We start from the raw sequence: 13,209 nt of genomic DNA on the forward strand, positions 1-13,209 counted from the left end.
ACACCTATCAAACTGAGATTCTTGTAAAAATATAAAAGTATTTTTCAGAACTTGGCTTTGGGGGGAATATATCTTTCTCATTACTCATGACCATATCAAAGTAACCTCCTACAATTAGCTTTGCGTTGGGATATTTAATAACCAGATCTGTAAGTAATTCTACCTCCTTCAAAAACAAATTATTGTGTTCATTACAACAGTATAAATATTCAAACTTGGCGTGATGTTAATCTGCGACAAAATCATCTAATGTTGAAACGCATTTTTAAGACGAGGTAGCATATCTAATCTGTCCCAACACTGGCAGTCTGGTTTTCTATAATCTACACAATACATACTTCAACATCATCGCGAAGTACGTACCTCTACCCGAAGTACGCGATTTGATACTCGAGTAATGCCGTGGATGTGGTCGAAGTGTCGTGAAATATCAGCTCAAACTTCGCGACAATTTCTTCACTTTACGGCGTCCCGCCATTTTAAGTTTTCAGGACGATTATTTTTTTCTTTCAGACAAGAAGCTAGCTTGTTACCCAACCACGCCGGAGCGAGTATCGCTGCAAGTGTGCTAATCTGAAGGAGAACTTTTTAAATAAACGAGGGCACATTCAAATTCTACGTTGCCTGCTTCGGGCTCACGGAGTTGAAAAATAATTGAATGAATTGAGGTGAGTGTTCTAGAAATTAACTAACGTTATCGCTTAGTGTGACTGGGTGTGTTTAGGCACGAGGCCTACTCTGGATGGTTGTTAACTAGCTAAACTGGAGAGTTACAATATAGATACCATATTTGCAACTTATTTGACTTTTTGTCTCTCCTTGCTGTAACATTCGTTTTATATTATTATCTAACTAGCCAGGTTGGTTTATGGACTGTATTGTTTCTTTCTGGACTGCGTTTACTGTTAAGAAACGCGTTATGCCGTAGCTCCTCTAAACTAGCCCACGGAACTGCTGCTAGATCCACTGGAAATACCCATGAAGCATAACCAGAAATGTGCATAGGCGCTTTCCACTATTTCACGCATTCACTTTTAAATGTTTAGCATTTAAAGCGCATAACGCATGGGATCCCATTTGGACTCCTTTAGTAAGACATTCCTTTTCGGGCCTTGCTTTATTTTCCTTGACGCCTTCGTCGATAGCTCGATGCGCATTGTTTGTCAACATTCACTGTCCGTTCTTTTCTGTCTCTAACAGTAAGTGTATGCCCCTTTCTAACTAACCAAGGCTTAATGGAAGTAATTTAGTTGTCATAAGGCATAATTATATTACGGTTTCACATGTTTATCTCACGATGATCTTCCAAGCCTTGTGGCTTTGAAGACAATGGTTAATGGCAACACTAAAGCAGAACTGTGTTTATTAAGTTTTATCCTTGTATTTCCTGATACGCCAGGAAATACAGGAATAAATACGCCATTGTTTAAATTAAAAACATAATTTTCCATTTCCAGGTGAAAGATGACCCAGTTTTTACCACCCAATCTCCTGGCCTTGTTTGCGCCAAGGGACCCCATACCATTTCTGCCACAGTTGGAAAAGCTGCCCCATGAGAAACATCACAACCAGCCATACTGTGGCATTGCTCCATTCATCAGGCACTTTGAGGCAAGACAACCATGGCTTGCAAATTACTGAAATTAATAGTGGCTATTTCATGGATCTGTTTTTATAACCTCAATCCCTTAGGACTTTAATAGTCTAACTTTAATGTTCCTATAGGACCCCAGAGATGCCCCTCCACCTACTAGGGCAGAGACGCGTGATGAAAGGTTGGAGAGAAAGGTAAGAATTTGTAGTGGAAGGCACTTGTTTTTAGTGTTTTTAATATCTATGGAACACCGCCTGTTGGGATTTGCTGTAGACTTGGCTCTAAAGACTATTTGGCTGTGTAAGCACCAGTTTGTTGTTATGCCTTTTTGTGCTGTATAGTTATTGTAATGCTTAGCCACAACTTTGGGTAACTAGGTGGAGCTTAGGATGTAAGCAGTACATTCATTTTTACCGAAACTGTTAGGGTTGTAATCCCAGTACAAATATCTGATTCAAATTATAATTTATTTTTGTGGAAAAATTCATTTCCTCCCCAGTTTGCTTTGCTGATTACATATAGGCAACTGTACTGTGAACCCTGTGGTGTACATACTGAGTAGGCTTCCTTTGTGGTGTTTCAGCTAGTAATAAAGTTGACGCAAACATGAAGACACAATTACTTGTAAAAACTTTCCAATTATATTTTCATTCAAGTAAATTCACTTTCACAAAATCTGGTCATTTGTTCTGTGTTGGAAAAATGGAACAGTCCCCAAAATGCAATGCTATCTAAGTGGGTTTGGTAAACCCTTTACAATACTAGGCATAGCTATTCTGGTGTTTCCATATGTCCTAGGGCATGGTTTTGCCAGGTTGATGCTGCCATGGGACAACTTAAATGTATATAGCTCAGCTGGATTATTTTGTTAGTCATGGGTATTGAGGCAATTTAAGATTACATTTTTAAACATGGTATCGCTGTTATTTTGGGTTTGAGTCCGGAGGGGCATAGCTAAACCTGTTTTGTGTTTTACAGAGGAGAGAGAAGATCGAGAGGAGGCAAACTGTAGTGGAGACAGAACTGAAGCTCTGTAAGTTGACTGGAAAGAGCGAAATTCATTGCATTTTGTAGAAGAAGATGTATCTTTGACATATTCTATTTTTCTACAGGGGATCCGCACAATGATCCTAATGCTCAAGGGGATGCCTTTAAGACCCTCTTTGTAGCCCGTGTGGTAAGTGTTTTATACTGGCTTCTTGTATTCCCACTGGGCTGCTGATACAGGGCTCTATAAAACCCCTGACCCTGTGAACGTCCAGATGTAGAAGTTCTACTCAAACATGCCGTATACAAATCATTGCCCCGTACACTACATTCTCTCCTTGGAGATGAGCAAAACAATTTTCTCCTAACATGTAGACTAAACGTTTGTCATGAAATGCGCTTCAATATAGTGTTATTATTTAAAGTACTGGCTTAGCTCACTGTGTAAAATTTTAACAATAGTATATTCTCTGGCAAAATAAATGTAGATTTATACATTTATATTCTCTGAAAAAGCCTACCTAGTCTAGTAGAATAGCACATTATTTTGGGATAGGGAGAAATGGTCCTATGCTGCGAGACGACGGAGAACCAAGTGTTAGAATGGAAGAAGGAGCTGTGTTTTAATGTGTTTCCTAACCTTTTTCAGTTCTACCACCAATTGAAATTGACTGTCTGGAGAACTCCCAAAGTACCCCTTTTGTTAGTGAGCGGCAGGTCTTGAGTCTTCTGTAGGTAGAAGTGATCCTAGTCCCCCGATTGATAACCACTGGTGGCGATAAGTGCTTCACACTGAATGATAGAGGTATGTGCAGGCAGTTAAATGTAGTCTACTTCTTAGCCACTAATTCTTGTGACCGATCATTACAAAAAATGGTTAGGCATAGGAATGTAATTCACCACTCAACCTGCCCCTTACCAAAATTTTTCTGGCCCTATACTTGTCTGAACTGTGGGTTATGGGACCCCAAGAGCTGTGGGTTATGGGACAAACATCACATCCCTACTAGGCCTGTAGACCTTTTAGAATGAACTCTTGAAAAACATGTTTTTTGTTAGGCTGTTTCAGCACCTGCGCACACCGCAACAAAATCTGACTTCCTGTTTTGCCTTGCTGTTATATTGAAGCAAGTATCGCCGCAAGTGTTCTATTCCTTGGCATTGTTTGAAAATGCAGATACTTTCATTTCCTTGTTTTTTTCCGGGTTTTGATGTGCGGTGGTCACTACAGCGGTTTGTTTTTACCACAGAACGTTTATCTAGAAATATCGCTCTGCTTCTGCTCTATTGGCTTTTTTTTGTGTGGACGTCTCGAAACTTTTCACAACATTATGCGCAGTGACTGACAAGTTCCACATAGATCCATGTGACACACTGCTACACAACCACTGAGCTATAGGGAACAGCACACACTGCGAGGCCGACGTTCTTCCAGATTTGCTAATTTTTAGAGTAGGTGAAATGCAATGGTTTTTATTAGGATTATATTTCTGTGAAAAATAAGTCATGCATGACATAATACAACAAAGTTATTAAATGTTTGTCTGAATCCTTCTGTGAACTTTGCAACTTGGTCTCCCATGGGCCCCACTAATAAACCTGTTTTCTGATGGTAACCAATAAACCATATTTACAAAGACCATTCTAAGACTAAGCTGTCATTAAATCTAAATAAAAGGTTACCTGCTAACTTAATGTTTTTTCTTTGCCACAGAACTACGACACGACGGAATCCAAGCTTCGCCGTGAGTTTGAGGTGTATGGACCCATCAAACGGGTAGGTTTTTGTCTCAACCAAATTCTGTCACAAACATTTAATTTTTGTGTATTCTGTAGGGCAGGGCTATTCAGCTGTTCCTAGAGGGATTTCCTTTTACCCAGTAGTTAATTGAACTCATCTGTCTTAATACCACTTACCACTATTACCATTAAATGTACCACAGAGCTTAACCGACTGAGCCAGTTGATTTGTTCAGTTGCCTTAATTATTCTTCCAACTCAATTAAAGCCAAACATTTCTATTGCTGCCTTATTACCTCTACCCCGTATTTCAGCAGTTAAGTTTTGTCGGCTAATGTCAAGTGAAGTCTTATCACTGCTCACTCGTCTCCTGTCACAGATCTACATTGTCTACAATAAGCGATCGGGGAAACCTAGAGGCTACGCCTTCATCGAGTACGAACACGAGAGGGACATGCACTGTAAGTACCACGAGTCCCCCTTTTTCTCCAATCCTCGTCGAATGGGAGTCTGAATGCTGGGAGGTTACTTAGGTGAACATGTTAATTTAATGGACTGGTATAATGTCCACTCAAGTAAGAAAGCAGCAGAAACACATTTTGTGAATTAGCAAATGCTTTTCTTTTCACTAACGTTGTAGTTACAAGTCTTACTGTAAGCTCTCTGGTGCTGACTTAATTAACACCACCAAATACTCAAACTGATAGGGCTCTTATGACTTTTTTTGTTTACTACATTAGCAGCTTATGCTGTTCTTGGCCTATGTTTGGGCCTGATTATAAATAGTTGAACTTTTAGCGATTTTTGTTATGCCCACTATTAATATCTGCCTAAAACAAATGTTCTCACTGCTGAGCCACACCGAACTGTACTGCGCTGGTCTGATTATACAGCCACAACATTTTCTCCAAATCCCCCCGGAGTGGATGTTGCCACAGGGAAGTGTCCAAGCCAGCGCCGTATGTTTCGGATTGACCCAATGGTATGACAAGTGTCAAAGAACCAGCGAACAAGTGGTTCTCAAACAGCCACAAGTCTGAAGGGTCACCAATCCATCCATCCTTTTTATCTTCATAACCTGTGCATCTAGAATGTCGTCAGGGAAGTCTTAGTGAAGCTAAAATCGGTGAGGTCTGTGCGATGTCTTGTTTGTGGCGCATGATCAGCTAAAGATTGTGGAAGGGTTTTGGTACTTTTCTGAGTGAGGGTAGGTAGTTGAGCTGTGTAACTTCAACTTGGAAGTGCCATTCAAAGGGATGGGGGAGGGTAAATTGGACACCCTTGTTCTTTGGGTCACCTTGAGTGCCTATGCCTGCTGTAGGTTAGCCCTTCTAATTGTTAGAAGTTTAAAGTCCTCTGTGGAACAGGTGGGTTTCCTGGTTGGAGCGCCGATGGTAAGGTACTGGTCATTTAAAGGCTAGTACATCCTAACCTTGTATATCCAAAATCTGTGACCCTAGGATAGCCCTGGTCTTGGGGAGCTACTGTCTCCACTTATTTTCCCATCAATTTCATTCAAATAAATGATTTGGTGAACTCGGGGTGTTCTAGTTGTGAATCAGTTGATTGCTGAGATTGCTCATGTTATACTGGCTGTGTCTCCAGAAAATACTTTAAGGTGATCTGCCAAATCGCTGCCTAAATAAGGGTTTTACATATTAGCCAGCCACATTTGAAACTGTTGGAGCCCTACATGCTGATTGGCGTAAAGAGGTGACTCATCAGTCCGTGTACTAAAGATATGACTTGTTCAAACATAAACAATAAAATTGAGAGCCATAATGAGGGGAGCAGTTCCGCAGTGGTACAGTGACGTGGCGGTCCTGGAACACGGCCGCTGATTCATCGCCAGAACACTCCGTTGTGCACAAAGAACAGGCAAGGGAGCGGAGGTCCCCCGGGACCAGGGCTGCCCACCCGCCTGGTATGACGCGACTCAGGTGAGGTTTGACTTGTTCAGGGGGATGTCTCATGCCGGCCATACAGTGTATTAACTGTCTGTTGTTCTCGTTGCCACTGCAGCCGCCTATCTGTGATGGCTATTGGCCAGAGCTGGCTTGCAGATGATGATGATGGGTTTTGATACATCTACACCCTACTACCACAGCTCAGTGTATGGTTGGTATAATGGGTTTGTATGATGGGTAAGATTTCTTTTCACCCTCCATCCTTATATTAGGGACGAGGAGCTACGTTCAGTGGGCAAAGCACTTTATCAGCTTGCCTGAACGATGTTGCCCTTGGTAAGTCAGTGCTGGTGCTTTGACCATTGAACGGACCCCAGGCATTGGGTTAGGTAACGGGTGCCCGATGAGTTTGCCTGTTGTCTTAAAGCCACTTCTGATGTTTCACATTTTTAGCACAAGCACTTACATACAAAGGCCTTATCGTTTACTATTCATTTTTTTTTTGTGCGACTGTGGATAGCATTTGATGTAGTAGAATAATTCATAGGAATTGGGAAAAGGACTTACGTAATATTGCGTCAAAGCCCACATGCCTAAGACAAACGAATGAAGGGCCTTCCGTGTGTGTCGAGCTGGCTTTAATGGAATAGGCTTATGAGGGGACTCAAAACACTTATATACAGCGATGCACATACTTCTGCACATACTTAGCCTTGCCCCAACTGTAGAATTACGAGGAGCGTAGGCGCTTTGACATGGAAGTCATCTCACCCACATACCACAGCCGATGGCAACCATCAGGTGTATAATGCTGAAAGATCCAGGAAACATGTCACCACCAGAACTTGCCTACAATTATTCTAGTCCACACAATTTTTCCGAACTTTTTTTTTCTTGCATCTTTTATGCAGCGTGTGGTTTTATAGTAAGATTGTGTATATAGGTCTTGTGTTGGATCTGTTTTTGGGGTTGAGGTAAGGCAACCCCCCCACCCTTCCCTTGAGGACTTATCTCTGATTGGTTATGGTTTGTGGTAAGACAAACCTGCATTTGTTAGGTTTGTGAGCGGTTTGGGTAAGGCCCTCATTCTGTTAATGGATAGTGCAGTCTGTCTGTAAATCCAGAGTGGATGGGGTTGTGGTAAGGCCCCCTGGTAGTATAGGTTCTTGTGAAGGTAAAGTGAATTTCCTGTAATCAAGTAGCAGGGGGTTCTGGTAAGGCCCTCTGATTGGCTCTGAAAGAAAGGGGTTCTGGTAAGGCCCTATGATTTGGATGTAAATATCGAAAGGGTCTTCTGCGCTGTTTCCTATTGGATCGTCAACCACAGCAGAACCAGTGTAGCGGCCAGGATGGGTCATCATGGATCACGCCGAATTCTTCGGTCATAAGGGACTGATCCCAAGACTGACTGGGCCAAGGGAGTATTTGTGTGTTCAGAGTTTGACTCGGAAGCAGCAGAGCGCGTGGTGTTAAATCGGGCAGAAGCAAGAGACTACCGTGTTGACTGGCTACTGGAAGCCCTATGCTCCGGAAGGTTCTGAGTCTCAACAGTTCGCTTGTGTCCATTCGGTGGTAAGATAGTTGAAGCAAGCACAGCAGCCCCACAAAGCCCCAACTAATGTCAGCATGGTCACAATTTATGCATGACACATTTTTCTCATGACCTCCCGCCCCTTGCTTACATCTCCCCCAGTATTACATGGTTAGAGGTTGTATGTAAGTCAACCTAATTTTCACCATAGCCTCAATATTGAGTAAGATATGCTCATGTGAAATGGCAGCGTTGATATACAAGGCTGTGTTTTCAGGAAATAACAGTAAATGCATAGAAACTCTGAAACCCACGTGTCACTGGTGTTATTTCATTTTTGGATCGGGGGAGGGGGTCTGTTAGCGCTGACGACGACTGGTGTCACAGGAGGTGCCTAAGGCATCGACTATGCAGTGCAGTATCCGGCAGTGGTTTGTGTCACTGGTAGAAATCCGACGAGCAGAATTGAAGTGTTTTGATGTGTGCTGTGGTAAGTGAGGTGGGTGTGTGACCCATGAGGGTGACTCCTATTCACTGTACTTTTGGGTAAGAGGTTTGTAGATTTGCAATTGAACTGTTTGAACATGTAAAACAAATTTCCCAAATGGATGAGAAATGTGCATTTTACCATAGTATTAATTGTCATCAGAATTTAAGTGCTCATGCATTTTCCTGTGAACGGGCTAATGTACTTCCAATCAACATGCTGTTGACCGCTTTGACCATTCCTATTCATACCGATATCCACTAAGGGTGCTGTATAGGTCTATTTGCTTTAAAGTATTATTCAGAATCCATAATTTTTAAGATCATGAGCTGGTTAGAATAATAGTTTAGGGAGAACATTTTTTTTGCTACTACCTTAATGTTTTGACAAATTATTTTGGTATGACATTGTGTTAGTGTATTTTCTAAAATGTTGGTCCTTATGACATTAACAGGTCATGACTAAGCCCATAATAGGTCACAAATAACTTAAATGCTTCTAGGTAAAAGTAACACTGAACCAGGAGGTTGACAGTACTGTGGTATTTCTACTGTTTGGACTAAGATTTTTGCATTAATTCTTTCAAATGTTTTTCAAGCTCTGCGTTCAACTGGAATTTGTCCGAGCATTTCTGCTTGTCCATGAGAAACCAGACACTCAGTAATTGCGTTCAGTGTTTGCTTATACTTTATCTCAGCTGTTTTAATATACAATATGCTCAATACCAAGTTGAGAGCCTCGTTCATTGTTTCTATTGCAGTTTTAAGAAATATAAAGTAATTTGGTGTTTTATTTAAAGGCACAGTCTGGTCACATCTGAATTATTTCACTTGGAAAGGCCCACCAGTCATTAAACTGACATACAAGGTGACATTTAATTTGTAGAGTATTAACACTGCGGTGAATCCCCCTCTGCTCAGCACCTGAATCTCATTTCACTTCTGATGACTAAGTCTGACTGGTTCTCTTAAACAAGGTGAGATCAACTGAGTGTTTTTGGTGCAGCTTGGCAATTTCGATGGGATGGCCATGTGACTGGAATGCACCTTTGCATTTGAGTGTGCCCACTGAATGGTGCAAGTAGTCTTAAAGCACTGCATTACAGTGCAATTGCGTTACTGCAGCCTGGGGAAATCCCATGGCAGAGAGTCTCAACAATTTAAGTGCTTGCACAACATTCATATGTGAAATTATACAGTGGTCAGGTAAATGCTGCTAGTAATGCGCTAGTGACCCTGGGCCTGGGGTGGAGGTCTGCTACTACAGTGTCTTTCTGCCCAGAGCAGCTCCACACTACCTCACCTGCTCCTGGTCAGTATCTTCCTGAACTCTGTTATCCTTATGCCTTTAAACCAGAGCTCCCAGTGTAACACGTCTCCATTTTTCTTCTACATCGATCCCCTTTAGCCGCCTACAAGCATGCAGATGGGAAGAAGATTGATGGGAGGAGAGTGCTGGTTGACGTGGAGCGAGGCCGCACTGTGAAGGGATGGCACCCCCGGAGGCTAGGTGAGATGTCGCGGTTTGCTGTCTGACCCACCATGCCGGAGATCTTTCAAATAAAAAAAAAACATTATTTTTTTTTTATCACACAATCATTAGACGGGAAATGAATGCATTATAATTAGCCTGTTTTCTGTCCCTAACCAGGCGGTGGTCTTGGTGGGACGCGGAGAGGCGGGGCTGATGTCAACATCAAACACTCCGGGAGAGATGACGCCTCACGTTATGACGACCATGCCCCAATTGGAGGGTGAGTAACAATCACACTGGTTTCACACACTGGTTTCACACACTGGGCCAAAACGATAATAAACTGTTTTTGTTACCAAATATTTAAGTTGTAATGGAGTTCAATGACTATTGGCTGGTAGTTTGGAATTTGGGATCAGATTCTTTGTGGTTTTACTGATAATGTTTTTGGTAGGGGTCTATCATTTGCCTCTTACATTTTTTCTTTAACACAAACGGTACAAGAATTGAAAACAAAGTTTAATCTTTTTTTTTATCCTTTTCTTCAGGGATCGAGAGCGTGACCGTGGACCAGAGCCTCGAGGGGAGCGCAGAGAGCGCAGCCGTGAGCGTGGCGGGGAGAAAGAACGAGGTGGCGAAAGGCGTAGGTCGCGCTCCCGAGAACGACGCAGGCGCGGTTCCCGTTCCAGGGACAGGGAAAGGGGCGACAGGAGCTTGGGAGCAGCGGCCCCTGGGGAGGAGGCCATAGGGGGTGGGAGGCGGCGTGACAGAGAGAGGGAACGGGGGGGAGGAGGGCCAGACAGTCGCAGCAGGGAGCGGAGCCGAGACCGGGGTGAACGGAAGAGGAGGAGCCGCAGCCGTGAGCGTAAGAGAGACCGCGAGAGGGGCAAAGGTGGGGAAGGGGATGACAGCATGGGCGCAGGCGATGGAACGCTCGGAGAGGGAGGAGAGCGGATGCCCGAGGAGCCTAGTGGCGGTGAGGAAGGGGGAGAGCTGGGGGAGGAGCGTGGCGGGAGGGAGCGGGACCGAGACAGGGAGAGGGATCGCGACCGCAGACGCAGCCACCGGGACAAGGACCGGGATCGTGACAGGGAGAGGCGCAGGGGGGACAGGGAAAAAGACAGGGAGCACAAGCGAGACCGTGGTGACAGGGAACGGGGAGGTGGGGACCGTCGGGAGGACCGTCATGGCCCTCTCCTGCCCCCCTCAGCCGAGCAGGATGACACAGGGAATGGGGAGGAGGGTGAAGCGCAGCCCCAGCCTGAAGAGAACAGCCAGGATGGGATGATGATGGATCAGGAGTCGGTGCAGTCAGGAGAGGGCTACGTCTCCAACGAGAATGGTTACAAGATGGAACCCCAGGCCGAAGAGTACTGAAAGTGGCTTTGCTAAAAGGACATGCTGTTTTTTTGTTGTTGTTGTTGTTAACCTGTCATAAATCAGGCAATAAAATGTCATTTTTCGCCCAAAACTATATACCCAAATCTAAATGCTTGTAGCTTATGACCTGAATATAGTAGAAACATGTTTGGTTCCATTTGAAAGGAGACAAACTTAATTATAAATGAATGCAGGAAAGTATAACACAATAGATTTGGTAAAACCCATCAAAATAATTTTAGACCCATACATTTTACGGTTCATACTAACAGGAGGCGTGACAAGAATGTGGGCCCAATGCCTCCTTACACAAACTATTTGCAGTAAGGGCGAAGTTCGCAGCCAACACTGATCTAACATGTGCAAGCACCACAGTCAACACAAGTGGAAGCTGCAATTTACACGCTATTTAGATTGTTCTAATGATTCCAAGTCCCACAGCCGGGTCTTTTTTAACTATTTTCTCAGTGGGAAGCAAACAGTTGGCAAGAAAGAAGGTGCAGACTTATCAAATTATGGGAAAGCTCTGAAATGGCCAGCCAGATGTCACAGTAGAGTGGGGGGGTCTACAGCCAGAGATATCCCCTGAATCACTTGGGGATGCGGAGAAATATGGTAATGAATAGGCAAAAACAGCCACAACAAGTCATAGCCAAATCACAGACAATTGGTTACATGTAAAGACATAATGAACTGAAGTCTATGACACGTGACCCGATAGGCAGTAAGACGCTCAGTAACCGTATGATATGCAACTGTTAATATATTGTAAATCTTGGGTAATCTATCTTATTTTCAAACCAAGTTGCTTGATTCACAAAAATCTAGTCCAAATTGGTCTCCTACGTTGTTTTTCCCACTTAGGAGAAGCCATTTGACCTTTAAATGCTGAGTATAGTTCCATTAGCACCGACTGAATGCGTCTTGCGCAATAGTCACATTTGGTTGGGGCGGGAGCTTAGTTGGTGTGTCCTGTGTGTGCGTCCCACCGTGATCTTTCAACTGTGGCCATAAAATGTGGCTCGTGCTCTCAACCTAGCTGGTTTCAAATCCATTGGTCGTCATTGGAGAAAGAAACTGGCCATCCTAACCAGGACATGTCCTTTAGGCTGTGCGTAATCGGTGCCACGCTGAGAGGAATCCAGCTACAGCCCGCCGCGTACTCGGCTGGCTAAAACGCATACTTCCGTTTCATCACTTCTGTTTCTTCATTTAATTTCCATCTATGCAGAAACCTCGAGGATGACACAAGTAAGAAAATGATTGCACTTTAGATAGTCATCATTCGAATACATACACATTTTCTATCTGTCGAAATTGCTAGCTAGTTAGTAGCACTTTGTTTTCAAGGTACTCTATTAGGTCACTTGTAAAACTGGCCGTTGTTTCAAGTTTGCTGCTGCTAGCTACTATAGCTACCTATAGTACTGTAGCTATATGTTATTTATGTAACCTTCCCCAAGTCTCTTGCTTCTCACGAGGAGAGATCCTCAGGACATTATGAACCGGTCTGTGAAAAGAATGACATACACAAGGTTTCCAAAGTGTCAAAGTTTATTCACTATAAAAGCACACTCAATCCCCCACAATTCGTGTTATGCCTGACAAAAGTTTCCCCTAATAGTAACACACCAGAGTAGTAACAGGGCAAGATAAACAGTGACCTCTGCAATCTGAGCACACTTTGTATCACACTGGTGAAAATATAACACACTTGTGAACATCAGTGCACGCCTGAGTTGATGAATACACACCTCACATTCTGCTGTCCCACAGCCCTTGAAGTGGTTTCCTAGCAGTCTTTCCCTTTTTTCCTTGGGGCTAACTGCCACAACCCGATGGAGGGGGGGAGCGATGTTGGAAAAACCATAAGTCTCTGGTAATAACTAGCAAACCCTAGAAACTAGTACTTCTCCGGGTAGGGAATGAGGCGTTACCCCAAGTAAAGGAGTTCATGTATCTCAGGTTCTTGTTCGTGAGTGAGGGGACAATGGAGCGGGAGATTAGCCGGAGAATCGGAGCAGCAGGGGCGGTATTGCATTCGCTTTACCGCACCGTTGTGACGAAAAGAGAGCTGAGCCGGAAGGCAAAGCTCTGGATATACCGGTCA

At 43.6% G+C, this 13,209-nt stretch overlaps 1 protein-coding gene across 1 annotated transcript; it reads left to right on the forward strand.

Annotated features, from left to right (window-relative positions):
• Positions 1–485: 485 nt before the first annotated feature.
• snrnp70 (small nuclear ribonucleoprotein 70 (U1)) lies at positions 486–11,195 on the forward strand. Its single transcript, XM_010902272.3, has 10 exons — positions 486–668; positions 1,458–1,611; positions 1,726–1,788; positions 2,573–2,627; positions 2,707–2,771; positions 4,296–4,358; positions 4,701–4,782; positions 9,654–9,755; positions 9,897–9,999; positions 10,268–11,195. Exons 2-10 carry the CDS (start codon positions 1,465–1,467, stop codon positions 11,094–11,096), a joined length of 1,509 nt encoding a protein of 502 aa, XP_010900574.1. The 5' UTR covers positions 486–668; positions 1,458–1,464; the 3' UTR covers positions 11,097–11,195.
• The last annotated feature ends 2,014 nt before the right edge of the window (positions 11,196–13,209 follow it).

The sequence above is a fragment of the Esox lucius genome, chromosome 11 (assembly GCF_011004845.1).
Source record: "Esox lucius isolate fEsoLuc1 chromosome 11, fEsoLuc1.pri, whole genome shotgun sequence".
Taxonomy (NCBI): Eukaryota; Metazoa; Chordata; class Actinopteri; order Esociformes; family Esocidae; genus Esox; species Esox lucius.

Bases quoted from the DNA above. Each gene is read 5' to 3' on its own strand.
- snrnp70 (XM_010902272.3), top strand. From the start codon at position 1,465: ATGACCCAGTTTTTACCACCCAATCTCCTGGCCTTGTTTGCGCCAAGG. The intron at 1,789-2,572 runs GTAAGAATTTGT...TGTGTTTTACAG, and splicing joins ATGAAAGGTTGGAGAGAAAG to AGGAGAGAGAAGATCGAGAG. The intron at 9,756-9,896 runs GTGAGATGTCGC...GTCCCTAACCAG, and splicing joins ATGGCACCCCCGGAGGCTAG to GCGGTGGTCTTGGTGGGACG.